We start from the raw sequence: 27862 nt of genomic DNA, 5'->3' as shown, positions 1-27862 counted from the left end.
CTTCATATCAGATGGATTCTGATCAGAGTCACTGTGGTTACAGCTGCTAATGAAATACTGGGGGGGGGGGATCCACATGAGCAGCAAATCCACATCAGGGACCAACCAAACACAACCCACCATGACAAGAGAGAGACTGATTCAGTCCTCTTGGTACCCTGTGGGTCATTAGGTCACCATGAGCTCCTTCCATTCTTCACTATCCTCTGAAAGCTGCAGATACACCCCAAATAGACCCTGAGACACTAACTACTACAACTCTACCATGAACAGTGATGATATCTGGAGACAGAGTCACACATGAACAGCTCCACGTTTTACCAAGTCAACAATCGGTTGCTTCCACAACAACTGCAGCATCTTTGAATGTGACGTCTCACGGCTGCAGACGACCAAAAGATACCAAACTGTCCATTTACATTGAAGAGAAGAAGCAGTGTGAAGAGAGCAGAAAGAGTCACATGTTGATCACATGTTCATCCTCAGTTTACTGTCAGTCTTTGTGATCACAGATATTAAAGCAGCTTTTCTCTGTTGTGGAACAAAGTGAATGTAAAACAGGACACATGTCTCCTGAAACGTCCAATGATGAGTCCACACAACAGCGTCAGCAGTAGGAAAGGAGAGAGGCCCAAAGTGTGTTAGTGTTGTGTTGGGGCTGTGAATGAGCCCTGTCACTGTGATCAGCTTCCTCCTTCTAATCCACCAACTCAGTGTTGATGAAGACTACACAGAGAGATCACAGCCTTCTTTAGACTCAACACTGCACACATGACGCCTCTGTTCATCTCAGTGCTGCTGGCTGCTACGAGCCTCGGTAGGAACACAACTGGCTTTCTTTGCTATCCGTCCAACATTGACATGATTCTTTAACGGCACACTGATACTGTTTGTTGCTGTTTGACAGAATGCAGAGCGCAAAAAGACAACGTGCTGCAACCAGAAGGAGATGAGACTGCTGCTGAAGGAGAGGCAGTAACACTTGGCTGTCAATATAACAGCACTTCATCTAATCACTATCTGTTCTGGTACAAACAGGATGGAAACAACAGCCCCAAATTCATCCTGAGCCGCTTTACAGTCGGCTCGGGGAAAACAGAGGACCAGGAGAGATTTTCATCCACACTGAATTCAGCCTTAAGATCAGTTCCTCTGAGGATCCAGAAGCTTCAGCTGTCAGACTCTGCTGTGTACTACTGTGCTCTGCGGCCCACAGTGACAGGAAACACCACAACTCTGTACAAAAACCTTTGGAGCAAAGACAACACAATACTCCACAACGTCCACTAGATGGTATCAAACTCTGTTACATTTTAAGACGATAACACAACAAATGCTCCAACAACTCAACCAACATCATCATCATCCACTAAAGCTATTCTTTCTCCACTGTTTTACCCTGAAAGCTCAAACTGGTTCACACAACATGGCAGTTTGATCCAGAGGACATACAGACGTGGACAAAATTGTTGGTACCCTTCCGTTAAAGAAAGAAAAACCCACAATGGTCTCTGAAATAACTTGAAACTGACAAAAGTAATAATAAATAAATATTTACTGAAAATTAATTAATGAAAATCAGACATTACTTTTGAATTGTGGTTCAACAGAATCATTTTAAAAAACAAACTAATGAAACTGACCTGGACAAAAATGATGGTACCCCTAGAAAAGATGTAAAATAATGTGACCATAGGGACATGTTAAACTAAGGTGTGTCCTGTAATTAGCATCACAGGTATCTTCAAACTTGTAATCAGTCAGTCTGCCTATTTAAAGGGTGAAAAGTAGTCACTGTGCTGTTTGGTATCATGGTGACACACTGAACATGGACCACAGAAAGCTAAGGAGAGAGTTGTCTCAGGAGATTAGAAAGAACATTATAGACCTTCATGTTAAAGGTAAAGGCTATAAGACCATCTCCAAGCAGCTTGATATTCCTGTGACTACAGCTGCTCATATTATTCAGAAGTTTAAGGTCCATGGGACTGTAGCCAACCTCCCTGGACGTGGCCGCAAGGGGAAAATTGATGACAAATTGAAGAGACGGATAAAATGAATGGTAACCAAAGAGCCCAGAACAACTTCCAAAGAGATTAGAGGTGAACTCCAAGGTCAAGGTACATCAGTGTCAGATCGCACCATCCGTCACTGTTTGAGCCAAAGTGGACTTAATGGAAGACAACCGAGGAGGACACCAAATCATAAAAAAGCGAGACTGGAATTTTCCAAAATGCATATTGACAAGCCACAAAGCTTCTGGGAGAATGTCCTTTGGACAGATGAGACAAAACTGGAGCTTTTTGGCAAGTCACATCAGCTCTATGTTCACAGACGCAAAAATGAAGCATACAAAGAAAAGAACACTGTACCTAATGTGAAACATGGAGGAGGCTCGGTTATGTTCTGGGGCTGCTTTGCTGCATCTGGCACAGGGTGTCTTGAATCTGTGCAGGGTGCAATGAAATCTCAAGACTATCAAGGCATTCTGGAGTGAAATGTGCTGCCCAGTGTCAGAAAGCTTGGTCTCAGTTGCAGGTCATGGGTCCTCCAACAGGATAATGACCCAAAACACAGCTAAAAACACCCAAGAATGGATAAGACCAAAACATTGGACTATTCTGAAGTGGCCTTCTATGAGCCCTGATCTAAATCCTATTGAACATCTGTGGAAGGAGCTGAAACATGCATTCGGAGAAGGCACCCTTCAAACCTGAGACAGCTGGAGCAGTTTGCTCACGAGGAGTGGGCCAAAATACCTGTCGACAGGTGCAGAAGTCTCATTGAGAGTTACAGAAATCGCTTGATTGCAGTGATTGCCTCAAAAGGTTGTGCAACAACATATTAAGTTAAGGGTACCATCATTTTTGTCCAGGCCAGTTTCATTAGTTTGTTTTTTAAAATGATTCTGTTGAACCACAATTCAAAAACAATATCTTATTTTCATTAACTAATTTTCAGTACATTTTTATTTATTATTACTTTTGTCAGTTTCAAGTTATTTCAGTGACCATTGTTGGTTTTTCTTTCTTTAACGGAAGGGTACCAACAATTTTGTCCACGTCTGTATTACTAGACGCACATATGGATCTGTGAAGCCGTTTGGTATTGCACAAGGAAGCTGTCTTGGTCCCCGGCTGTTTTCCTGATATATGCTTTCATTAGGTTACATCATCATCAAGCTCTACGCAGACGAACCACAATTATACATTTCTGTTGAGCCGACTAACCCAGATGATGCTTTTAAAACTTAAACAAGACAAAACAACAACTTTTGACCTCCACTAGAGGGCCACATTATCCAGTAGGAGGTGCACTACTCGTGCACTGTGTTCAACCATTCAGTCAATCACAAGTGCTGCTGTGAAGAGAACAATTGTCAGACTGAATGTTGAACATCAGCTAGTTTCTCCTGTTGATTTAAACCTTGTTGTAGACATGGAACATTGGCTGTGGATTATTCTTGCTGCTCTTTTCTTTGGTAAGATACAAACAACTCCATGTTTCCTCTCTCAACACTTTTCACTAGTAACTGAGCTGTGAGTGCTTTTAATGTTCATTATACAGAGAAGCAACAACACATCATTTCTGTTGCTATCTAGTAGCTTCTAAAGAACTCCTTCTATGGTTTAATGTGACATCAGACAGTAGTCAGTGAAAATCCAGACTATTCTAAATGTCTCTGATTGTGACTCTGTGGCTAGGTAACTCTTTAAACCTACTGATTGTTCTCCTTTAATCAATCATCTTTATTCATTCATCTCTTCCTCTGCATGTTCTCTTCTTCCCCAGAGTGTAAAGGAGAAGACAGAGTGAACCAGACAACAGGAGATGTCATCGCTACTGAAGGACACACAATCACACTGGACTGTACATTTGTGACCAGTGACCAAAATCCCACTTTGTTCTGGTACAAACAGGAAGTTCATGATTCCCCAAAGTACATGCTGAAAAGTTTCTCAAAAAACGTAGATAAAGCTCCAGAATTCCAGAAAGACAGATTTGATGCTAGAATCAACAAGAAATCAGTTCCTCTGAAGATCCAGAAGCTTCAGCTGTCAGACTCTGCTGTGTACTACTGTGCTCTGCAGCCCACAGTGACAGGAAACACCAAAACTCTGTACAAAAACCTTTGGAGCAAAGACAACACAATACTCCACAACGTCCACTAGAGGGAGTCACACTCTGTTCCACTTCAACAGGAGCTGATGATGCAGTCTAGTGTTGAAGTACCATCCATTTTTACAGACATGCCCATATGGCTCTTCTATTCACTAAAACAATAGCCCCCACCAGCTAAACTTTTTAAAGTTCTCTGGTCATTGCTGGGACCGACAATACTAAATATTGTCAACTAGTCTCTTACGACTGGTATTGTCCCCGCTAGCTTTAAGACAGCAGTAGTTAAACCTCTACTTACAAAACCACACCTTGACCCAGAGTGTCTAAATAACTATGGACCAGTCTCAAACCTTCCATTCTTTGCTAAAGTTCTAGAAAGAGTGGTTTCTCAACAACGTTCAGATCATATATGAAACAGTAATCTTTATGAACCCTTTCAATCTGCTTTCAGGGCCACTCCACTGAAACTGTGCTCACTAAAGTCCTAAATGATCTGCTCCTAAACATGGATTCAGATTCCACCTCGGTGCTTTTACTACTAGATCTCAGTGCAGCTTTCAACACTATTGATCATTGTATACTCATTGACCGATTGGACAACATATTTGGTGTCTCTGGACTGGCTCTAGCATGGTCAAAATCTCATCGATCTGAAAGAACGCAGTGTGTCTCTTTTAATAATACCACATCAATATTCTCTGAGGTGAAATATAGCGTACCTCAGGGCTCTGTTCTTGGCCCTCTGCTCTTCTCCCTATACATCACACCTCTGAGCCAAATAATACGTAGTCACGGAATTAGTTTCCACTGTTACGCTGATGATACTCAGCTGTATCTGCCTATAAAGACGGAGGATAGATCCCTAATGATTAAACTAGAGGCCTGCCTGTCTGTGGTGAAAAACTGGATGTAAAGTAATCTCTTGCTCCTAAACTGAGATCAAACTGAGATGCTGGTCATTGGCCCTGCTCCACATAGACATCAGTTTGATCAGGTAACAGGATCTTTAGAGAACTGGGTGATATCCCAGAGTTCAACAGTTATGAATCTTGGTGTTACGTTCCATTCAACTCTTTCTGTTGATCAGCACATTAAAGACATCACAAAGATCGCCTTCTTTCACCTATGCAACATCTCTACCATCAGGTCTTCTTTATCCATGGCTGATGCAGAGGTCCTAATTCACACCTTTGTATCATCCAGACTGGATTATTGTAATGTTTTGCTATCAGGTCTGCCTCGTTCTAGTACTAGAAGTCTTCAAACTAAAACTAGAAAATGGGACCATATTACACCAGTTTAGGCTTCATTACACTGGCTCCCGATCCACGTCAGATCAGACTTTAAGGTGCTTCTGATGACCTAGAATATAGTAAATGGGCACGCTCCATCCTACCTGTCTGATCTACTTCAACCTGATACTCCAATCAGGACTCTCCTCTCTCAGAATACAGGGCTCCTGTCTGTCCACAGAGTTAAAAAGAAGTCAGCAGGCCAAAGGGCCTTTTCTTATCGAGCCCCTTTCCTCTGGAATAACCTCCCTCTGGACATCAGACAGTCTGAATCTGTGGAGGTCTTTAAATCCAGACTCAAAACCCATCGTTTTGACCTAACTTTCTATTAGTTAGTTATTCTTTTATTATCCGTCTGCTACCAGTCTGTTAACCAGGAGGAAGTGGAACTGAGAGAAGGTCAAATCCAGATCTAAGAGGAGACGGAGAGATTCTGGGAGGAGCTAAGATGTTACTGAACTATAGAAGAGAGAGGAACTTCTATATTCAGCAGAGTTCAATACACAAACCATCAACATTACCTTCATTCAACATGCTCTCATTGGACTGTTATGGACTTTCTCTACTGTTTGTCACTATTCTAACAGGTACGCTAGATTCTGCTGTTTTAAAACAACTTGAACTCCAATGTTTCATAAATGGGATTAATTTCTTCAGAGTTCTGTAACATAATAAATAACAGAGTTGTCTCTTCCTTCAGGTGTCAGCTGTGAAGAACTCACTCCAGTCAAGAATGAAGAGTCCAGTTTAGAAGACAGCACTGTGACTCTGTCCTACTCATATTCTGGTGGTGATTATTTCTACTGGTATCGACAATATCCAGGAAAACCACCAGAGTTCATCATCTCACATTTAGCAAAATGAACAATAATGAAACATCAAATCCCTGGACTGAAGATTAAAGTGGATCAGAACCAGAACCAAATCCATCTGAACATCTCCTCTGCTGCAGTGTCACACTCTGCTGTGTACTACTGTGCTGTGAGGCCCACAGTGACAGGAAACACCAAAACTCTGTACAAAAACCTTTGGAGCAAAGACAACACAATACTCCACAACGTCCACTAGAGGGAGTCACACTCTGTTCCACTTTAAGACGATAACACAACAAATGCTCCAACAACTCAACCAACATCATCATCATCCACTAAAGCTGTTCTCTCTCTGCTGTTTCACCCTGAAAGCTCAAACTGGTTCACACAACATGACAGTTTGATCCAGAGGACATATTACTAGACGCACAATGATCCCTGATTAGTGAAGCCTCTCTTAAAGGAGCCACATCGACATGAAAAGATCCTCAGTAATGACAGGCCTACATCTAATCTACCCTTTATCAGCAAAGATCGGACCGTACAGTGTGATCACTCAGGTCGTGGCTGATGATTGGAACGTACAATTCGATCACTCAGGTCGTGGCTGATGATCGGACCGTACAGTGTGATCACTCAGGTCGTGGCTGATGATCGGACAGTACAGTGTGATCACTCAGGTCGTGGCTGATGATCGGACCGTACAGTGTGATGACTCAGGTCGTGGCTAGTGATCGGACCGCACAGTGTGATCATTCAGATCGTGACTGATGATCCGACCGTACAGTGTGATCACTCAGGTCGTGGCTGATGATCGGACAGTACAGTGTGATCACTCAGGTCGTGGCTGATGATCGGACCTTACAGAGTGATCACTCATGACAAGGCTGATGATCGGACCGTAATTTGTGATCGCTCAGGTCGTAGCTGATGATCGGACAGTACAGTGTGATCACTCACGTCGTGGCTGATGATCGGACCTTACAGTGTGATCACTCAGGTCGTGGCTGATGATCGGACCGTACAGTGTGATCACTCAGGTCGTGGCTGATGATCGGACCGTACAGTGTGATCACTCAGGTCGTGGCTGATGATCGGACCGTACAGTGTGATCACTCAGGTCGTGGCTGATGATCGGACCGTACAGTAGGAGCTACACAACATTTCAATATTAAGAAAATGGCTTGTTGAGAACCAACAATGTCGTTACTGAAGCTATTTTTATCTCATCTTTATATGTACTTGGACTTTATCTGCTCATGTTGTTTAACTGTACTAAATATGCTTTATACCACTGTAGTATGTTCTGACCTGTTGTATTATTTTTATTATTCAATTATTAGTATTCTACTCGGCTACATTTACATCTGTTTGAATGTTCAACATTATCCTTTTTCAAATGAAAATGAAATGAAAGGATATGACGAGTAGGGATGATATCAGGTTGTTCAGTCTGATGATGATGATGATGATGATGATGATGATGATGATGATGATGATGTCAACAGACCACAGCAGGAGGAAGAGCTCCACAGCTGAATATGAACAGCTTCATGTTGGCAGTGAAGAGCTGCTGTGTTCTCTCTCGTGTTCATTCACAACCAGTGAAAGTAATGCAGCTCTTTTTAGTTTGGATGATGATGTTCACGTTTCATCCTGGTAAGTCAACTTCTACCATTGAAGGCAGTTTAAAGAAATACAAATGTCCTGGTGAAATCTCTCTTTGTTCTCTTCAGGATCCTCGGAGGATTTAGTGAAACCATTTAAAGATGTAATGCCGGCGTTGGAAGGAGACAATGTGACTCTCTCCTGCAGCTATTCAGGCTCTGTACAAAACCTCTACTGGTATCAACACAAGTCCAGTTCATCTCCACAGCTTCTCATCACGGATTATTCAGAGGACACAGCAGGGTTGTCTTTTACACATGACAGAAATACAAAAAAGTTTCATCTGATCATCTCCTCTGCTGCATTGTCACACTCTGCTGTGTACTACTGTGCTGTGAGGCCCACAGTGACAGGAAACACCACAACTCTGTACAAAAACCTTTGGAGCAAAGACAACACAATACTCCACAACGTCCACTAGAGGGAGTCCCACTCTGTTCCACTTCAATAGGAGCTGATGATCCAGTCTAGATTGTTTCCCCTCATGAGTCAGTTGTGATGAAGACCTTTAGAGATGAAACTTATCTGAATATGAGTCTCCTCCTGACTGCACAGGTGGCTTCATGACAGACAACTGTTTGATTCCAGCTGTGAACATCAGACCAAACACAACTCACTAAACTTTTTCATACTGAACATTCAGTTACAACATTTCACCTCCGTCAACATGGAAAAACTGGCTGCTATTCTGCTCTGTTCAACTCTCGTAGGTACGGATGTTTCTGACAATAAAACCTGAAATATCAGATCACAATTTAATGTTTCAAAGACACAAATCTGGAAGTCATCACTTCATCACTAATAATTACTCAACAATATATCTGAGTGCAAGCAACAATATATCTGAGTGCAAGCAACAATATATCTGAGTACAAGCAAAAAATATATCTAAGTGCAAGAAACAATATATCTTAGTAAAAGCAACAACATATCTGAGTTTAAGCGACAATATATCTGAGAGAAGGCGACAATATATCTGACTTTAAGCAACAATATATCTGAGTTCAAGCAACAATATCTCTGAGTTTAAGCGACGATATATCTGAGAGAAGGCAACAATATATCTTAGTAAAAGCAACAACATATCTGAGTTTAAGCGATAACATATCTGAATACAACCAACAATATCTCTGAGTTTAAGCAACAATATATCTGAGTGCAAGCAACAATATATCCGAGTTTAAGCAACAATATATCTGAGTGCAAGCAACAATATATCAGAGTGCAAGCAACAATATAGTTGAGCGCAAACGACAATACATCTGAGTGAAAAAGAAAATATATCGGACGTGAACGTGGCTCTCACTGTGCACATAAGCATGGGCTCAGACATGACCAAAATCAGTCTGGGATAATATTTGACGCTGAGCTTTCCTTTCATCATCAGCTGATTTAACATAATGTTGTCTCTACTTTAGGAGGTGATCCATCCTTTAAATCATCACAGCTACCGTTCTGTAACTCCTGTTATAAACACCAGAAAAAGAAGAAGTTCCCTCCTCCAGCTGGTCCAAAATGCTGCTACCAGTCTGTTAACCAGGAGGAAGTGGAACTGAGAGAAGGTCAAATCCAGATCTAAGAGGAGACGGAGAGATTCAGGGAGGAGCTAAGATGTTACTGAACTATAGAAGAGAGAGGAACTTCTATATTCAGCAGAGTTCAATACACAAACCATCAACATTACCTTCATTCAACATGCTCTCATTGGACTGTTATGGACTTTCTCTACTGTTTGTCACTATTCTAACAGGTATGCTAGATTCTGCTGTTTTAAACACAACTTGAACTCCAATGTTTCATAAATGGGATTCATTTCTTCAGAGTTCTGTAACATAATAAATAACAGAGTTGTCTCTTCCTTCAGGTGTCAGCTGTGAAGAACTCACTATAGTCAATAATGAAGAGTCCAGTTTAGAAGACAGCACTGTTACTCTGTCCTACACATACTCTAAGACTATAAGTCTTGGTGATTATTTCTTCTGGTATCGACAATATCCAGGAAAACCACCAGAGTTCATCATCACTATCTCAGGTCTTAATGTTACAAGACCAGCAGAATCTCTGAAATCAGACACTAAGTTCTTCACTAAACTGTCTGAAGAAAAGGATGGTGTGGATCTCCAGATCTCCTCTGCTGCAGTGTCAGACTCTGCTGTGTACTACTGTGCTCTGCAGCCCACAGTGACAGGAAACACCTAAACTCTGTACAAAAACCTTTGGAGCAAAGACAACACAATACTCCACAACGTCCACTAGAGGGAGTCACACTCTGTTACACCTCAACAGGAGATGATGATCCAGTCTAGACTGCTTCCCCTCATGAGTCAGTTGTGATGAAGACCTTTAGAGATGAAACTTATCTGAATATGAGTCTCCTCCTGACTGCACAGGTGGCTTCATGACAGAGAACTGTTTGATTCCAGCTGTGAACATCAGACCAAACACAACTCACTAAACTTTTTCATACTGAACATTCAGTTACAACATTTCACCTCCGTCAACATGGAAAAACTGGCTGCTATTCTGCTCTGTTCAACTCTCGTAGGTACGGATGTTTCTGACAATAAAACCTGAAATATCAGTTCACAATTTAACATTTCAAAGACAGAAATCTGGATGTCATCACTTCATCACTAATAAATACTCAACAATATATCTGAGTGCAAGCAACAATATATCTGAGTGCAAGTAACAATATATCTGAGTGCAAGCAATAATATATCTGAGTGCAAACGACAATATATTTGAGCATAAGCAACAATATATCTGACTGCGGGCAAAAATATATTTGAATGTAAGTAACAATATATGAGTGCCAGCAACAATATATCTCAGTGTAAGCAACAATATACCTGAGTGCAAGAAACAATGTATTTTCACATTAGCAACAATATATCTGAGTGCAATCAACAATATATCTGAGTGTAAGCAACAACATTTGAGTGTAAGCAACAACATATCTGAGTTTAAGCAACAATATATCTCAGTGTAAGCAACAATATATCTCAGTGTAACTAACAATCTATCTGTGTGCAAGCAACAATATATTTGAGCGCAAGCAACAATATATCTGAGTGGAAGCCACAATATGTCTGAGTGCAAACGACAATATATCTGAGTGCAAGCAACAATATATCTGAGTGCAAGGAACAATATATCTGAGTGCAAGCAACAATATATCGGGCGTGAACGTGACTCTGGGTGTGCACATAAGCATTTACATGTGCATAGGTGTGTGCACATAAGCTGGAGAGATTCAGGGAGGAGCTAAGATGTTACTGAGCTATAGAAGAGAGAGGAACTTCTATTTTCAGCAGAGTTCAATACACAAACCATCAACATTACCTTCATTCAACATGCTCTCATTGGACTGTTATGGACTTTCTCTACTGTTTGTCACTATTCTAACAGGTACGCTAGATTCTGCTGTTTTAAAAACAACTTGAACTCCAATGTTTCATAAATGGGATTCATTTCTTCAGAGTTCTGTAACATAATAAATAACAGAGTTGTCTCTTCATTCAGGTGTCAGCTGTGGAAAACTCACTCCAGTCAAGAATGAAGAGTCCAGTTTAGAAGACAGCCCTGTTACTCTGTCCTACACATACTCTAAACAACCAACTGCTGGTGATTATTTCTACTGGTATCGACAATATTCAGGAAAATCACCAGAGTTCATCATCTCTCATTCAGGAACTGGAGGAATATTGACAAGTAAAATCCCTGAACTGAAGATTAAAGTGGATCAGAACCAAATCCATCTGAACATCTCCCCTGCTACAGTGTCAGACTCTGCTGTGTACTACTGTGCTCTAGAAACACAGTGATACAAAGTGGAGAAGAGGCTGTACAAAAAGCTCAACACAGATATGGGACTACTCTTCAGAGAGGAGGGAAGTGGTATTCAAACCACAGCTTCATATCAGATGGATTCTGATCAGAGTCACTGTGGTTACAGCTGCTAATGAAACACTGGGGGGGGATCCACATGAGCAGCAAATCCACATCAGGGACCAACCAAACACAACCCACCATGACAAGAGAGAGACTGATTCAGTCCTCTTGGTACCCTGTGGGTCATTAGGTCACCATGAGCTCCTTCCATTCTTCACTATCCTCTGAAAGCTGCAGATACACCCCAAATAGACCTTGAAACACTAACTACTACTACTACTACAACATAGCTTTCTGGGACTAAACAACTCTTTTGATGTCTTCCAGTCAGGTTTTCGACGAAACCACAGCACTGAGACTGCTCTTGTTAAGGTCTTCAATGACATCCGATTGAACACAGACAGTGGTAGAATTTCAGTTTTAGTTTTACTGGATCTCAGTGCTGCATTCAACACGGTTGACCATAATATATTACTAGACCGACTGGAAAACTGGGTGGGTATTTCTGGCATAGCACTCAGCTGGTTTAAATCCTACCCTAACGACAGGGAGTTCTTTGTGTGTATAGGAAATTGCAAATCTGAGCTGAACATGCGGAGTTCCCCAAGGCTCTATCTTGGGGCCTCTTTAGTTTAACATCTACATGCTCCCAATGGGTCAGATTTTGGATAACAACAACAAATAAATGACCATAACTATGCAGACGACACACAAATTTACATAACTCTATCACCAGGAGACTACAGTCCAATACAAGCACTGAGTGAGTGCATTGAACAAGTCAATAATTGGATGTGCCAGAATTTTCTTCAGCTGATCAAAGACAAAACTGAGGTCGTAGTTTTTGGAGCCAAAGAGGAAAGATTGAAGGTTAGTGCTCACCTACAATCTGTAATGTTAAAAAGCTCGGACCAAGCCAGACATCTTGGTCTAGTCATGGAGTCTGACCTGAGCTTTAACAGCCACATTAAGACAATTACAAAGACAGCCTACTATCACCTTAAGAATATAGCAAGAATTAGAGGACTGATGTCTCAGCAGGATTTGGAAAAACTAGTCCATGCATTTATCTTCAGCCGACTTGACTACTGTAACGGCGTCTTTACTGGTCTTACTGGTCTTTACTACGTTTGGAACGCTGCTGCTAGAGTCCTCACTAAGACCCAGAAAGTGGATCATATCAGTCCAGTTCTGAAGTCTCTAGACCGACTCCCTGTCTCTCAGAGAACTGGTCTCTAAATACTCCTGCTGGTTTACACTAAAAGAACTAAATGATTCAGGGCCAAAATACATCTCTGATCTTCTGCTATGTTCTGAACCATCCAGACCTCTCAGGTCATCTGGATCAGGTCTGCTTAGTGTCCCCAGAGTCAGAACTAAACATGCAGAAGCAGCGTTCTGTTTTTAAGCACCAAATATCTGGAACAAGCTCCCAGAAACCTGCAGGACCGCTCCAACAGAACCCTGCAGGATCGCTCCAACTCTGAGTTCTTTTAAATCAAAGCTTAAAAATTATCTGTTTGCTGCCTTTTATTGAACCAGATAATGATCTTATGCTGCACTATAACGTCTACTCTTGTGTGTTATATTCTATTTTAGCTTCTATCCCAGCTTTTATTTTGAGCTTGTTTTTATTTTCTAATCTTTAATGTTTTTACGTTTATATAACTGTTTTAATTACGTCTTAATGTTCTTTTGCACTTTGTCACAATGTTCTTAAATGTTTATGTAAAGCACTTTGAATTGCCCTGTTGCTGAAATGTGCTCTACAAATAAAGCTTCCTTGCCTTACAACTCTACCATGAACAGTGATGATATCTGGAGACAGAGTCACACATGAACAGCTCCACGTTTTACCAAGTCAACAACCGGTTGCTTCCACAACAACTGCAGCATCTTTGAATGTGACGTCTCACGGCTGCAGACGACCAAAAGATACCAAACTGTCCATTTACATTGAAGAGAAGAAGCAGTGTGAAGAGAGCAGAAAGAGTCACATGTTGATCACATGTTCATCCTCAGTTTACTGTCAGTCTTTGTGATCACAGATATTAAAGCAGCTTTTCTCTGTTGTGGAACAAAGTGAATGTAAAACAGGACACATGTCTCCTGAAACGTCCAATGATGAGTCCACACAACAGCGTCAGCAGTAGGAAAGGAGAGAGGCCCAAAGTGTGTTAGTGTTGTGTTGGGGCTGTGAATGAGCCCTGTCACTGTGATCAGCTTCCTCCTTCTAATCCACCAACTCAGTGTTGATGAAGACTACACAGAGAGATCACAGCCTTCTTTAGACTCAACACTGCACACATGACGCCTCTGTTCATCTCAGTGCTGCTGGCTGCTACGAGCCTCGGTAGGAACACAACTGGCTTTCTTTGCTATCCGTCCAACATTGACATGATTCTTTAACGGCACACTGATACTGTTTGTTGCTGTTTGACAGAATGCAGAGCGCAAAAAGACAACGTGCTGCAACCAGAAGGAGATGAGACTGCTGCTGAAGGAGAGGCAGTAACACTTGGCTGTCAATATAACAGCACTTCATCTAATCACTATCTGTTCTGGTACAAACAGGATGGAAACAACAGCCCCAAATTCATCCTGAGCCGCTTTAATGTCGGCTCGGGGAAAACAGAGGACCAGGAGAGATTTTCATCCACACTGAATTCAGCCTTAAGATCAGTTCCTCTGAGGATCCAGAAGCTTCAGCTGTCAGACTCTGCTGTGTACTACTGTGCTCTGCAGCCCACAGTGACAGGAAACACCACAACTCTGTACAAAAACCTTTGGAGCAAAGACAACACAATACTCCACAACGTCCACTAGAGGGAGTCACACTCTGTTCCACTCCAACAGGAGCTAGTAGTTGTTGCTGTCATCCCGGTCCAGACCTGGCTTTTTGAGGATGGGAGTGACTGATGCCATCTTGAGGCTGTCGGGTACAAGACCAGATGCCAAGGAGGAGTTGATGATGTTCACCATAATGGGGCACAGGGCAGGTAGGCACGCCTTGACCAAGGCTGTGGGCATGGGGTCCAGAGAACAGGTGGAGGCTTTGGCCTTAGTGACCAACTTTGCAACCTGAGGAGCACATACAGGGGAGAAGAAGGAGAGGGAGCACTGAGGCAGGCGAACATCCAAGGGAGCCACGCCCAGTGGCTGAGGTGTGTGTGGAGGGAGGTGGGCAGGCGCCAAGAGCTGCTGATGGATGGACTCGACTTTGTCCTGGAAAAAGTCCAGGAACTTAGTGCAGAGGTCGGGGGCACCTGAGGGGAGGGGGGGGTCGAGGGGGCGAAGGAGCCGGTTGATGGTGGAGAACAGCAGTCTGGGGTGGTTTTGTTGGTTGGTAATGAGGGTGGAGTAGTACTGTGTTTTGGCCTGGGAGAGAGCTACTTTGTAGGCACTCACATTCTCTTTATAAGCCTCAAGGTGGACAGTGAGGCCAGATCTTTTGTAGCGCCTCTCCAGTTGACGGCCGGTGGACTTCTGGGTGCGGAGTTCAGTGGTGAACCAGGGGGCGGGACGGGTATAGGAGACAGTCCGGGTTTTGAGGGGGGCAAGGGAGTCAAGGCTGCCGGATAAAGTGGCGTTGTAGTGGGCAACCAGCCCATCAGCAGAGCTGTCGTGTGGATCTGAGGTCAGATGGGTCGCTATCAGGTCGTTCAGAGCTGGTGTACTCACTGTCTTGATGTTCCTGTACTGGATGGTACGTTTTGTGCGCTGCCTGGGCAGGGTGACAGGAACAGTGCAGAGAACAGCGAGATGGTCTGAAACCGCAAGGTCCAGGCACTGCAGATGGGAGGGAGTTGTGCCAGTGGAGCACACCAGATCCAGCGTGTGGCCTTTAGTGTGGGTGGGACCTTTAACATGCTGTGTGAAGTTGAAACAGTCCAACAGTGACAGGAATTCAGTGGCAAACGAGCAGCTGGTGGAGTCCACATGAATATTAAAGTCACCGAGCAGGAGTGTAGATGGAGACATGGAGCAGACAGAGGTGAGAAGCTCAGACAGCTCAGACATGAAGGTGGTGGAGGCTTTAGGGGGGCGGTAGATGAGGACAACCTGGAGCTGTGTAGACCCAACCAGGGAGAAAATGACACACTCAAACGAGGTGACATTGGGTACTGGGAGGTCTTTGACCAGGATGTCAGCTCGATGTATAACAGCCAGCCCGCCGCCACGACCCATGGAGCGAGGCTTTTGTATGTAGACATATCCAGGGGGAGTGGCTTGATTAAGTGCCATGAAATCCTGTATGAAATGTAGCCAGAACAGCAGCAGCAAACAGTGTAGCCAGAACACAAGGTGGATAGTCCTGGAGTCGTGGCATGGAGATGTCCAAACGTGAGCAGCGGAGTGACGTTGGATAATCCACAGTAAATTGATAGCGCCGCTTGGCTAACAGCTGACAGCTGATCACTGGAGAAGGCGAGCACACAGAGCCAAATGTGCACAATCTTCTGACAGTTAGCAGCACCAGACAGTGAAGTGTAAATACAACTTATAGTGATAACTTATTCCTACATGCAGTGAATGTAGGCACAGATTTAAACAAAAAGCGAAGTTTTGCTACGGAACTGAGAAGCGGCGACAAACACGCCAGCGTCCTCTCAATCCGAAATCTCAAACCAAACATTCTGCTTCAGTCTATATTTGTTGGCGTTTAGCCTTTCAAAGCCAGTTTACTGTCCCTCATACACCTTTATTAACGGGGCGGGCTAGCAGCGATCTAACAGCACCAAGAACAAGAAGAACAGGCAGAAATCACAACACTGACAGTCGGAGAAGTTTGTTAACTTCTTGTTGCAGCGTTACATTTAGTTGTTTCTGAGCGTCTTTCTTATTAAACTAGGCTATATGTTAGCGGATATTATTTTAATGAGCACACTCCTCATGTAATCTAATATTGAATATTATTCAGTGTGTTCAATATGTCTAGGCCTCTACATCTTTATATTTCAGAGACTATACAATGCTGTCAGACAATATGTAATATGTTGCTGTGGAGATAAAGCTTTGATTGAGGAAAAATAACACATTTGGTATTGTTTGGTCGATGCACAGTTTGTATATTTTTATAGTTACATTTAATTGATTGATCGTTAATGTTACCAGTGATCGATCAATGAAAGTGCTTACAATTTGCAACATTATATTGGAATAAAATATTCAATATCAGAAACACATGGTGATCGTATCTAACAGTGAGTCAATATATTAACTGTTATATTGAACTCCACTATTGACCAATCACACAATGTGAATCAAGTATCTCCATAAACTGGTCGTCATCACAGACTCTTTGTAAGATTTCTTGTGGTGTACCACAGGGTTCAATCCTAGGTCCACTCAATTTACATTTATTATTATATTAATATGTGACCAATGAGCTCCTCCAGCTGGTCCAAAATGCTGCTACCAGTCTGTTAACCAGGAGGAAGTGGAACTGAGAGAACGTCAAATCCAGATCTAAGAGGAGACGGAGAGATTCAGGGAGGAGCTAAGATGTTACTGAACTATAGAAGAGAGAGGAACTTCTATATTCAGCAAAGTTCAATACACAAACCATCAACATTACCTTCATTCAACATGCTCTCGTTGGACTGTTATGGACTTTCTCTACTGTTTGTCACTGTTCTAACAGGTATGCTAGATTCTGCTGTTTTAAACACAACTTGAACTCCAATGTTTCATAAATGGGATTCATTTCTTCAGAGTTCTGTAACATAATAAATAACAGAGTTGTCTCTTCCTTCAGGTGTCAGCTGTGGAGAACTCACTCCAGTCAAGAATGAAGAGTCCAGTTTAGAAGACAGCACTGTTACTCTGTCCTACACATACTCTGAAAAACCAACTGCGGGTGATCAGTTTTACTGGTATCGACAATATCCAGGAAAACCACCAGAGTTCATCATCTACCATTCAGGAACTGGAAGTATAATGAAACATCAAATCACTAAACTGAATATTAAAGTGGATCAGAACCAGAAACAAATCCATCTGAACATCTCCTCTGCTGCAGTGTCACACTCTGCTGTGTACTACTGTGCTGTGAGGCCCACAGTGACAGGAAACACCAAAACTCTGTACAAAAACCTTTGGAGCAAAGACAACACAATACTCCACAACGTCCACTAGAGGGAGTCACACTCTGTTCCACTTCAACAGGAGCTGATGATCCAGTCTAGATTGTTTCCCCTCATGAGTTCAGAAGGAAACAAAACCAGACAGGACAGAGTCCTTCCCTCCAGTATTTTTTTGGTGTCAAGTAATTTTTTTTTAATATATATATATATTTTTTTTATTTTGAAGTACTTTTTTCGTATTTTCCTTTTTATAAAATATTTTTTTCGGAATTGTTTTTGTCAAATATTTCTTTTGTAGTATTTTTCCGTATTTTGTTGTATTTTTCTTTTCTTCAAATATTTTTTTGTATTTTCTTTTTCGATAAAATATTTTTTTCATATTTATTTTTTGCCAAATATTTTTTTCGGATTTTATTTTAGATGAAATAATTATTTTTGGTCAAATATTTTTTCTGATTTTTTTTGGTCAAATATTTTTTTGTATTTTGTTTTTTTGTCAAATATTTTTTTCTGATTTATTTTTGAACAAATTGATTTTTTTTGTCAAGTATTTTTTTGTATTTTATTTAGTCAAGTATTTTTTTCAAATCATTTTTTCACAAAGACACAAATCTGGATGTCATCACTTTATCACTAATAACTGCTCAACAATATATCTGAGTGCAAGCAACAATATCTCTGAGTTTAGTCAACAGTATATCAGGAGTGAACGTGTCTCTGTGTGTGCTAATAAGCATGTACATGTGCATAGGTGTGTGCGCATAACCATGTGCTCAAACATGACCAAAATCAGTCCTGGATAATATTTGACGCTGAGCTTTCTTTTCATCATCAGCTGATTTAACATAATGTTGTCTCTACTTTAGGAGGTGATCCATCCTTTAAATCATCACAGCTACCGTTCTGTAACTCCTGTTATAAACACCAGAAAAAGAAGAAGTTCCCTCCTCCAGCTGGTCCAAAATGCTGCTACCAGTCTGTTAACCAGGAGGAAGTGGAACTGAGAGAAGGTCAAATCCAGATCTTAGAGGAGACGGAGAGATTCAGGGAGGAGCTAAGATGTTACTGAACTATAGAAGAGAGAGGAACTTCTATATTCAGCAGAGTTCAATACACAAACCATCAACATTACCTTCATTCAACATGCTCTCATTGGACTGTTATGGACTTTCTCTACTGTTTGTCACTATTCTAACAGGTACGCTAGATTCTGCTGTTTTAAAAACAACTTGAACTCCAATGTTTCATAAATGGGATTCATTTCTTCAGAGTTCTGTAACATAATAAATAACAGAGTTGTCTCTTCCTTCAGGTGTCAGCTGTGAAGAACTCACTCCAGTCAAGAATGAAGAGTCCAGTTTAGAAGACGGCACTGTGACTCTGTCCTACACATACTCTAAACTGAAACCTAGTGATGAGTTTTACTGGTATCGACAATATCCAGGAAAACCACCAGAGTTCATCATCTACCATTCAGGAACTGGAAGTATAATTAATCATCCAATCCCTGAACTGAAGATTAAAGTGGATCAGAACCAGAAGCAAATCCATCTGATCATCTCCTCTGCTGCAGTGTCACACTCTGCTGTGTACTACTGTGCTGTGAGGCCCACAGTGACAGGAAACACCAAAACTCTGTACAAAAACCTTTGGAGCAAAGACAACACAATACTCCACAACGTCCACTAGAGGGCCACATTATCCAGTAGGAGGTGCACTACTCGTGCACTGTGTTCAACCATTCAGTCAATCACAAGTGCTGCTGTGAAGAGAACAATTGTCAGACTGAATGTTGAACATCAGCTAGTTTCTCCTGTTGATTTAAACCTTGTTGTAGAGATGGAACATTGGCTGTGGATTATTCTTGCTGCTCTTTTCTTTGGTAAGATACAAACAACTCCATGTTTCCTCTCTCAACACTTTTCACTAGTAACTGAGCTGTGAGTGCTTTTAATGTTCATTATACAGAGAAGCAACAACACATCATTTCTGTTGCTATCTAGTAGCTTCTAAAGAACTCCTTCTATGGTTTAATGTGACATCAGACAGCAGTCAGTGAAATTCCAGACTATTCTAAATGTCTCTGATTGTGACTCTGTGGCTAGGTAACTCTTTAAACCTACTGATTGTTCTCCTTTAATCAATCATCTTTATTCATTCATCTCTTCCTCTGCATGTTCTCTTCTTCCCCAGAGTGTAAAGGAGAAGACAGTGTTACCCAGACAAGAAGAGATGTCATCGCTACTGAAGGACGCACACTCACACTGGACTGTACATTTGAGACCAGTGACCCAAGTCCCACTTTGTTCTGGTACAAACAGGAAGTTCATGATTCCCCAAAGTGTATCCTGCAACGCTACTCTGGAGCAAAGGATGCTGGAGACGTTCAGAAAGACAGAATTGATGCTACAGTCGACAAGAAATCAGTTCCTCTGAGGATCCAGAAGCTTCAGCTGTCAGACTCTGCTGTGTACTACTGTGCTCTGCAGCCCACAGTGACAGGAAACACCACAACTCTGTACAAAAACCTTTGGAGCAAAGACAACACAATACTCCACAACGTCCACTAGAGGGAGTCACACTCTGTTCCACTTCAACAGGAGCTGATGATCCAGTCTAGGGTTGAAGTAACATCCATTTGCTGGATTACAGACATACCCATATGCCTCTTCTATTCACTAAAACAATAGCCCTTACCAGCTAAACTTTTTAAAGATCTCTGGTCATTGCTGGGACCAACAACGCACCTCTTGGCCAAATAATACGTAGTCATGGAATTAGTTTCCACTGTTACGCTGATGATACTCAGCTGTATCTGCCTATAAAGACGGAGGATGGATCCCAAATGATTAAACTAGAGGCCTGCCTGTCTGCGGTGAAAAACTGGATGTAAAGTAATCTCTTGCTCCTAAACTGAGATCAAACTGAGATGCTGGTCTTTGGCCCTGCTCCACATAGACATCAGTTTGATCAGGTAACAGGATCTTTAGAGAACTGGGTGATATCCCAGAGTTCAACAGTTATGAATCTTGGTGTTACGTTCCATTCAACTCTTTCTGTTGATCAGCACATTAAAGACATCACAAAGATCGCCTTCTTTCACCTACGCAACATCTCTAACATCAGGTCTTCTTTATCCATGGCTGATGCAGAGGTCCTAATTCATACCTTTGTATCATCCAGACTGGACTATTATAATGTTTTGCTATCAGGTCTGCCTCGTTCTAGTACTAGAAGTCTTCAAACTAAAACTAGAAAATGGGACCCCAGTTTAGGCTTCATTACACTGGCTCCCGATCCACGTCAGATCAGACTTTAAGGTGCTTCTGATGACCTAGAATATAGTAAATGGGCACGCTCCTTCCTACCTGCCTGATCTACTTCAACCTGATACTCCAATCAGGACTCTCCTCTCTCAGAATACAGGGCTCCTGTCTGTCCACAGAGTTAAAAAGAAGTCAGCAGGCCAAAGGGCCTTTTCTTATCGAGCCCCTCTTCCTCTGGAATAACCTCCCTATGGACATCAGACAGTCTAAATCTGTGGAGGTCTTTAAATCCAGACTCAAAACCCATCGTTTTGACCTTACTTTCTATTAGTTAGTTATTCTTTTATTATCCGGCTGCTACCAGTCTGTTAACCAGGAGGAAGTGGAACTGAGAGAAGGTGAAATCCAGATCTAAGAGGAGACGGAGAGATTCAGGGAGGAGCTAAGATGTTACTGAACTATAGAAGAGAGAGGAACTTCTGTATTCAGCAGAGTTCAATACACAAACCATCAACATTACCTTCATTCAACATGCTCTCATTGGACTGTTATGGACTTTCTCTACTGTTTGTCACTATTCTAACAGGTACGTTAGATTCTGCTGTTTTAAACACAACTTGGACTCCAATGTTTCATAAATGGGATTAATTTCTTCAGAGTTCTGTAACATAATAAATAACAGAGTTGTCTCTTCCTTCAGGTGTCAGCTGTGAAGAACTCACTCCAGTCAAGAATGAAGAGTCCAGTTTAGAAGACAGCACTGTTACTCTGTCCTACACATACTCTGACCTGAAACCTAGTGATTATTTCTTCTGGTATCGACAATATCTAGGAAAACCACCAGAGTTCATCATCTCCATCTCTGGTCTTAGTGTTACAAGACCAGCAGAATCTCTGAAATCAGACACAAAGTTCTTCACTAAACTGTTTGAAGAAAAGGATGGTGTGGATCTCCAGATCTCCTCTGCTGCAGTGTCACACTCTGCTGTGTACTACTGTGCTGTGAGGCCCACAGTGACAGGAAACACCAAAACTCTGTACAAAAACCTTTGGAGCAAAGACAACACAATACTCCACAACGTCCACTAGAGGGAGTCACACTCTGTTCCACTTCAACAGGAGCTGATGATCCAGTCTAGATTGTTTCTCCTCATGAGTTCAGAAGGAAACAAAACCAGACTGGACAGAGGGTCCTTCTCTACACTATTTTTTGTTTCAAGTAATTTTTTTTTTAACAAGAATTTCTTTTTTTTTGGGTCAAGTATTTTTTTTGTATTATTTTTTGTCAAGTATTGCCCTCTCTTGAGGAACTTTACACCGCCCGCTGCTTCCGCAGAGCAGCCGGCATCCTGAAGGACCCTTCCCACCCTGGACATCAGCTGTTGGAACTTTTGCCCTCTGGTAGACGGTTCAGGTCCATCACATCACGGACTAATAGACTCAAGAACAGCTTCTACCCTAGCGTCATACGTGAGCTGAAAACTGCCAGACACTCACATAGAACTGAACGGAATGGAACTGATTTAAACACTGTCAGATTCTTGTCAGAAAACAGAACCCTTACTCAGCTTATTACATGTTTTCATCCTATCGCACTTTATATTCAGATACATTATTTCTTGTAATTTATCAACTACTGATACATGTGCAATATGTGCTCTTATTACTGTGCAATAACTCACTGCCTTGATTGTACTGTATACTGCCTTGACCATATTGTAATTGTATTGTCTGTATTGTATCATAGGTCAACATTTCTAGTTGAAGAGACATATATTTACTTATTTTATTAAGTAGTAAGATCCTAGATGGCGCTAACTACGGCTGCCTCGGCGAATTGGTGCGCTCTGTTTTTCTTGTTTTTTTTGTATTTCTTTTGTTTTTTGTGAAAGTTCACGGATTGTTTTCTCTAGAGAAGACATCCTGAACCTCAGGGAATCCACCCCAGCAGATATTTTTCCCACATTTCTGGCTCCTTCAGTGGATTTAATGCACCTTTTACTTGGTGCTGTGGCCCTCGGCTGAGCGATTAAGCGCAGGAGGGGAAAGCGCTCTGGAGTGCTGAATCGCTTCAGACAGAGAGTACTGAAAACTCCGCTGCCTGCGATATTCCTCTCCAACGTGCGCTCACTGTGCAACAAAGTGGACGAGTTGCTGCTGATGGTGAGAAACAACAGAGACTTTTCCCTCTCTTCAGCCTTGTGTTTTACTGAGTCGTGGTTGTGTGGAACTATACCGGACTCTGCGCTGCAGCTTCCCGGCTTCCAGCTGTTCCGAGCCGACCGCGACCCGGAGCTATCACACAAGTCAAAAGGAGGGGGAATATGTTTCTATGTTAACGACGGCTGGTGCAAGGACGTGACAGTGCTTCAGCGGACATGTTCTCCGGATCTGGAATCCTTTTTTATCAATTGCAAACCATTTTATTCCCCCCGTGAATTCTCCTCCTTCATTCTGGTCGGTGTTTACATCCCGCCACAGGCTCACGTGGAGCTCGCGCAGTGGCAGCTTGCCGACCAGATATGGGAGGTGGAGAGAAAAAACCCGGACTCTCTTGTTATCGTTCTTGGGGACTTTAACAAAGGGAACTTATCACAAGAACTCCCAAAATACAAACAGTTTATTAAATGTCCGACCAGAGAGGAGAACACGCTGGACAAGTGCTACTGCAACATCAGTAAGGCATATCACGCCGTTCCTCGCGCTGCGCTGGGAAACTCCGACCACGTCTTGGTCCACCTCATCCCCTCTTACAGGCAGAGGGTCAAACTGGCTAGACCGGTTGTGAGGACGACTAAGAAGTGGAGCAGCGAGGTGGTGGAGGATCTGCGTGAGTGCCTGGACTGCACGGACTGGGAGATGTTTAGGACCGCCACTGACAGTCTGGACGAGTATGCAGAGGCTGTGACGTCGTATATCAGCTTCTGTGAGGACAGCTGTATACCGACGCGCACCAGGGTTCACTACAACAACGAGAAGCCCTGGTTCACAGCCAAACTCAAACAGCTTCGTTTGGTTAAGGAAGAGGCATTTAGGAGTGGTGACAGAGAGGGCTTTAAAGAGGCTAAATACGCGTTTGGCAAGGCGGTGAGGGAGGCCAAACGGCAGTGTTCAGAGAAACTACAGGAGCAGTTCTCAGCCAACGACTCAGTCTCAGTCTGGAAAGGGCTGAGGCAGATCACAAACTATAAGCCCAAACCGTCCCACTCCACGAATGACCTCCGACTGGCAAATGAGCTGAATGAGTTCTACTGCAGATTCGACAGACAAAGTACCAGTCCTGACTACATCTCCTCTCCCCCCTGCCATCAGCCACCAGCAGTTAACACTGTTAACACCAGCCCCCCCCCAGCTTTCTCCACAAGCACCGAGCCTGTGCACACCCCTCCCCCCTTCACACCTCTGTCCATCAAAGAGGGGGAAGTCAACAGGCTCTTCAAAGGACAAAACCCCCGCAAAGCAGCCGGCCCGGACTGTGTCTCACCTGCAACCCTGAAACACTGTGCAGACCAGTTTTCTCCAGTATTTACAGGGATTTTCAACACATCACTGGAAATCTGCAGGGTGCCGGCCTGCTTCAAAGCCTCCACCATCATCCCGGTCCCCAAGAAGCCAAGGATCACAGGTCTTCAGGACTACGGACCCGTTGCCCTGACCTCCGTTATAATGAAGACCTTTGAACGCCTTGTGCTCCACCACCTAAAGACTATCACCAACCCCGTGCTGGACCCACTGCAGTTCGCCGACAGACCTAACAGATCTGTAGACGACGCAGTAAATTTAGCCCTCCACTACATCCTCCAGCACCTGGACTCCCCTGGCTCCTATGCCAGGATCCTGTTTGTGGACTTCAGCTCCGCATTCAACACCATCAGCCCAGTTCTGCTACAGGACAAGCTTTCCCTGCTGAGCGTGCCTGACTCCACCTGCAGGTGGATCACTGACTTTCTATCTGACAGGAGTCAGCACGTAAGACTGGGGAAGCAAGTCTCCGACACCCAGACCATCAGCACCGGTGCCCCCCAAGGCTGCGTTCTCTCCGCACTGCTCTTCTCCCTGTACACCAACGGCTGCACCTCCAGACACCAATCTGTCAGGCTCCTTAAATTTGCGGACGACACCACCCTCATCGGCCTCATCTCCGAGGGTGATGAGTCTGCCTACAGATGGGAGGTTGACCATCTGGTATCCTGGTGCAGCCAGAACCACATGGAGCTGAACGCTCTGAAGACAGTGGAGATGACAGTGGACTTCAGGAGGAACTCAGCCCCGCTCCCCCCCCTCATCCTGCGCGGCTCCCCAGTTAACACGGTGGAGTCGTTCCGTTTCCTGGGCACGACCATCGCCCGGGACCTCAAGTGGGACCTAAACATCAGCTCCCTCATCAGCAAGGCCCAGCAGAGGATGTACTTCCTGAGGCAGTTGAAGAAATTCAACCTGCCACAGACTATGATGGTGCACTTTTACTCGGCCATCATCGAGTCCATTCTCACCTCCTCCATCACCGTCTGGTTCGCCGCTGCCACCGCCAGAGACAAGGCCAGGCTGCAGCGGATCATCCTTGCTGCAGAGAAGGCCAACCTTCCCTCCCTCCAGGAGCTGTACACCTCCAGGACCTAAAGGAGGGCAGGGAAGATTGTGGCCGACCCCTCCCATCCCGGACACCATCTCTTTCAGACTTTACCATCTGGCAGGAGGTTAAGGTCCATCAGGTCCATCAGGACCATCAGGAAACAAAACCTCACGCCACAAAAACAGCTTTTTCCCCATGGCAGTGGGGCTCTCCAACAGCCCCTCCTCCCCCCTGTGACTGTCTCCCCCCCAACCCCCTACCCCGACACTGAATATCCCCCTCTCTCATACACTCTCAATACCACCCCCTACAGTATCCCTCTCTCTCCCTCTCTCTCCCTCTGATACCTGATTGTTTTGTTTGCACACCGGCAATATTTGCACTATCTGATTATATCATGTTTGTTTTTATAGCTTATTTTGTAAATCGTACATTTTTATTCTTATTTTATTCTAACGTTTTATCTATTTCTTTGTTATTATACTATTTGTCTCGCACCAACAAAGCCAAAGAAAATTCCTCGTGTATACCCCTTATACCTGGCAATAAACACCTTTCTGATTCTGATTCTAGTTTATTATTCAGACAGTACATTACAGTTTCTAGTTGATCAGTTTCCCAGAAGCACACGTCTTCTGGACGTCCAAATAATGTGAATGGATTGAACGCTGATGGAAGAGTTCTCTGGCCACACCCACTGAGGTTTAACTCAACCAATGAGATTCTTTGTGTCTCCAGAGCAGAAATGTTTGAGGAACTAAAAGCCCAGTCAGCTTGATGTTGAGGAGAAGGGCTGTGCAGCAGAGAGGCTGTTTAGTTCTTTCATTCTACTGCAGTGGAACAACATCGCTCATCTGCTGTCTGTTTGGCTTTAACAACTCCAAAGACATGTTGCTTTACCTCTTTTTACTCTTCTTTACCTTTATAGGTGAGTGTTAGAACAGAGATCAACGTCTCATTGAACCTGCTGGATTAACCACACATTTCACTACTACAGCTTTATCTGAGGAAGGGAACACTTTATAGGATAGAAAAAGACATTTGGTGGTGTTTTATCTCTAAATGATCAGAGAGGACAGAAAAAGTCTCTTGATGTCACAATCTCTTGCAGACTAACTGACATGAATAATACTCATTTTGCAGCCCTGGGTTCCATGAACAGCATAAATCCACAAAGTACTGAAGAACATGTTGCAGAGGGCAGAGACATCAACCTGACCTGTACATATGAGGGAGGTAATATCTACAATATCCAGTGGTACCGACAATACCAGAGATCCAGACCAGAGTTCCTGCTCCACATCACCGAGGGAGGATTGATTCATCCAACTGGTTCTGGTTTCTCAGCTCACATTAACAAAGCAGAGAAACATGTTGATCTGGAGATCATCTCAGCTAAAGTGTCACACTCTGCTGTGTACTACTGTGCTCTGCAGCCCACAGTGACAGGAAACACCTAAACTCTGTACAAAAACCTTTGGAGCAAAGACAACACAATACTCCACAACGTCCACTAGAGGGAGTCCCACTCTGTTCCACTTCAACAGGAGATGATGATCCAGTCTACATTGTTTTATTCAACAGTAACTGGTGATAATGAGCTGTTGTGGGATATTATTTATATGAACAATAGCTCATCATAACTGAGTAGAACAGCTGATCCTCTGATATCTAATAGAGCTCAGATTAAACTCTGGAGGTCAGTAATTTAGTGAGGAACTCTCTGATATATTCATAACTGACTAAATGTGAAACTATTTAAAAATGCCACCATCATATCGGAGTAGGGATGATATCGATAAATGGACGATCCATTAATCGGTCGTTAAGAACTCGATCAAACGGGTGAAATGTAATGGATCTCTCAAATAAAGATGTGAAATATGAACAAGGTGTAGTTACATTCTAGATATCAGTAGGATGGAGGATTATTAAAGCATGTTTCAATGACTCTCATTCACCACCAGAGGGCGCTGGGAGAGGTGGTGGAGGTGGCCACGGCGAACCCACAGGCTGAAAGCGATGAACCCGACAGAGACGCTCGGTCAACGGCGTCAGGAGCTGTGGCCGTGAGTCGGGCCTCCGCCGTGGCTCTGGCTGGCTGCGTGGACACGGAGGTTGACAACTTTTTACGGGACATTGTTCATCC

At 43.2% G+C, this 27862-nt stretch overlaps 1 protein-coding gene and 6 gene segments (V, D, J or C); all 7 read left to right on the top strand.

The window, feature by feature from the left end:
• Positions 1-27862, top strand: part of LOC119499314 — an 843332-nt gene that overhangs the window by 12644 nt on the left and 802826 nt on the right. The gene's annotated exons all lie outside the window — the stretch shown is intronic.
• On the top strand, positions 51-3254 carry LOC119497857. The segment is given in 3 exon segments: positions 51-817; positions 908-1228; positions 3166-3254. Coding segments are annotated over 3 exon segments (456 nt in total).
• LOC119498515 lies at positions 3013-4201 on the top strand. The segment is given in 2 exon segments: positions 3013-3481; positions 3793-4201. Coding segments are annotated over 2 exon segments (423 nt in total).
• On the top strand, positions 13687-14614 carry LOC119497856. The segment is given in 2 exon segments: positions 13687-14141; positions 14232-14614. Coding segments are annotated over 2 exon segments (429 nt in total).
• Positions 18893-19571, top strand: LOC119498494. The segment is given in 2 exon segments: positions 18893-19072; positions 19187-19571. Coding segments are annotated over 2 exon segments (516 nt in total).
• LOC119498517 lies at positions 19620-20686 on the top strand. The segment is given in 2 exon segments: positions 19620-19756; positions 20068-20686. Coding segments are annotated over 2 exon segments (420 nt in total).
• On the top strand, positions 21506-22340 carry LOC119498489. The segment is given in 2 exon segments: positions 21506-21726; positions 21841-22340. Coding segments are annotated over 2 exon segments (528 nt in total).

Source organism: Sebastes umbrosus, chromosome 12 (assembly GCF_015220745.1).
Source record: "Sebastes umbrosus isolate fSebUmb1 chromosome 12, fSebUmb1.pri, whole genome shotgun sequence".
NCBI lineage: Eukaryota > Metazoa > Chordata > Actinopteri > Perciformes > Sebastidae > Sebastes > Sebastes umbrosus.
This window is presented reverse-complemented; position numbering and strand designations above follow the sequence as displayed.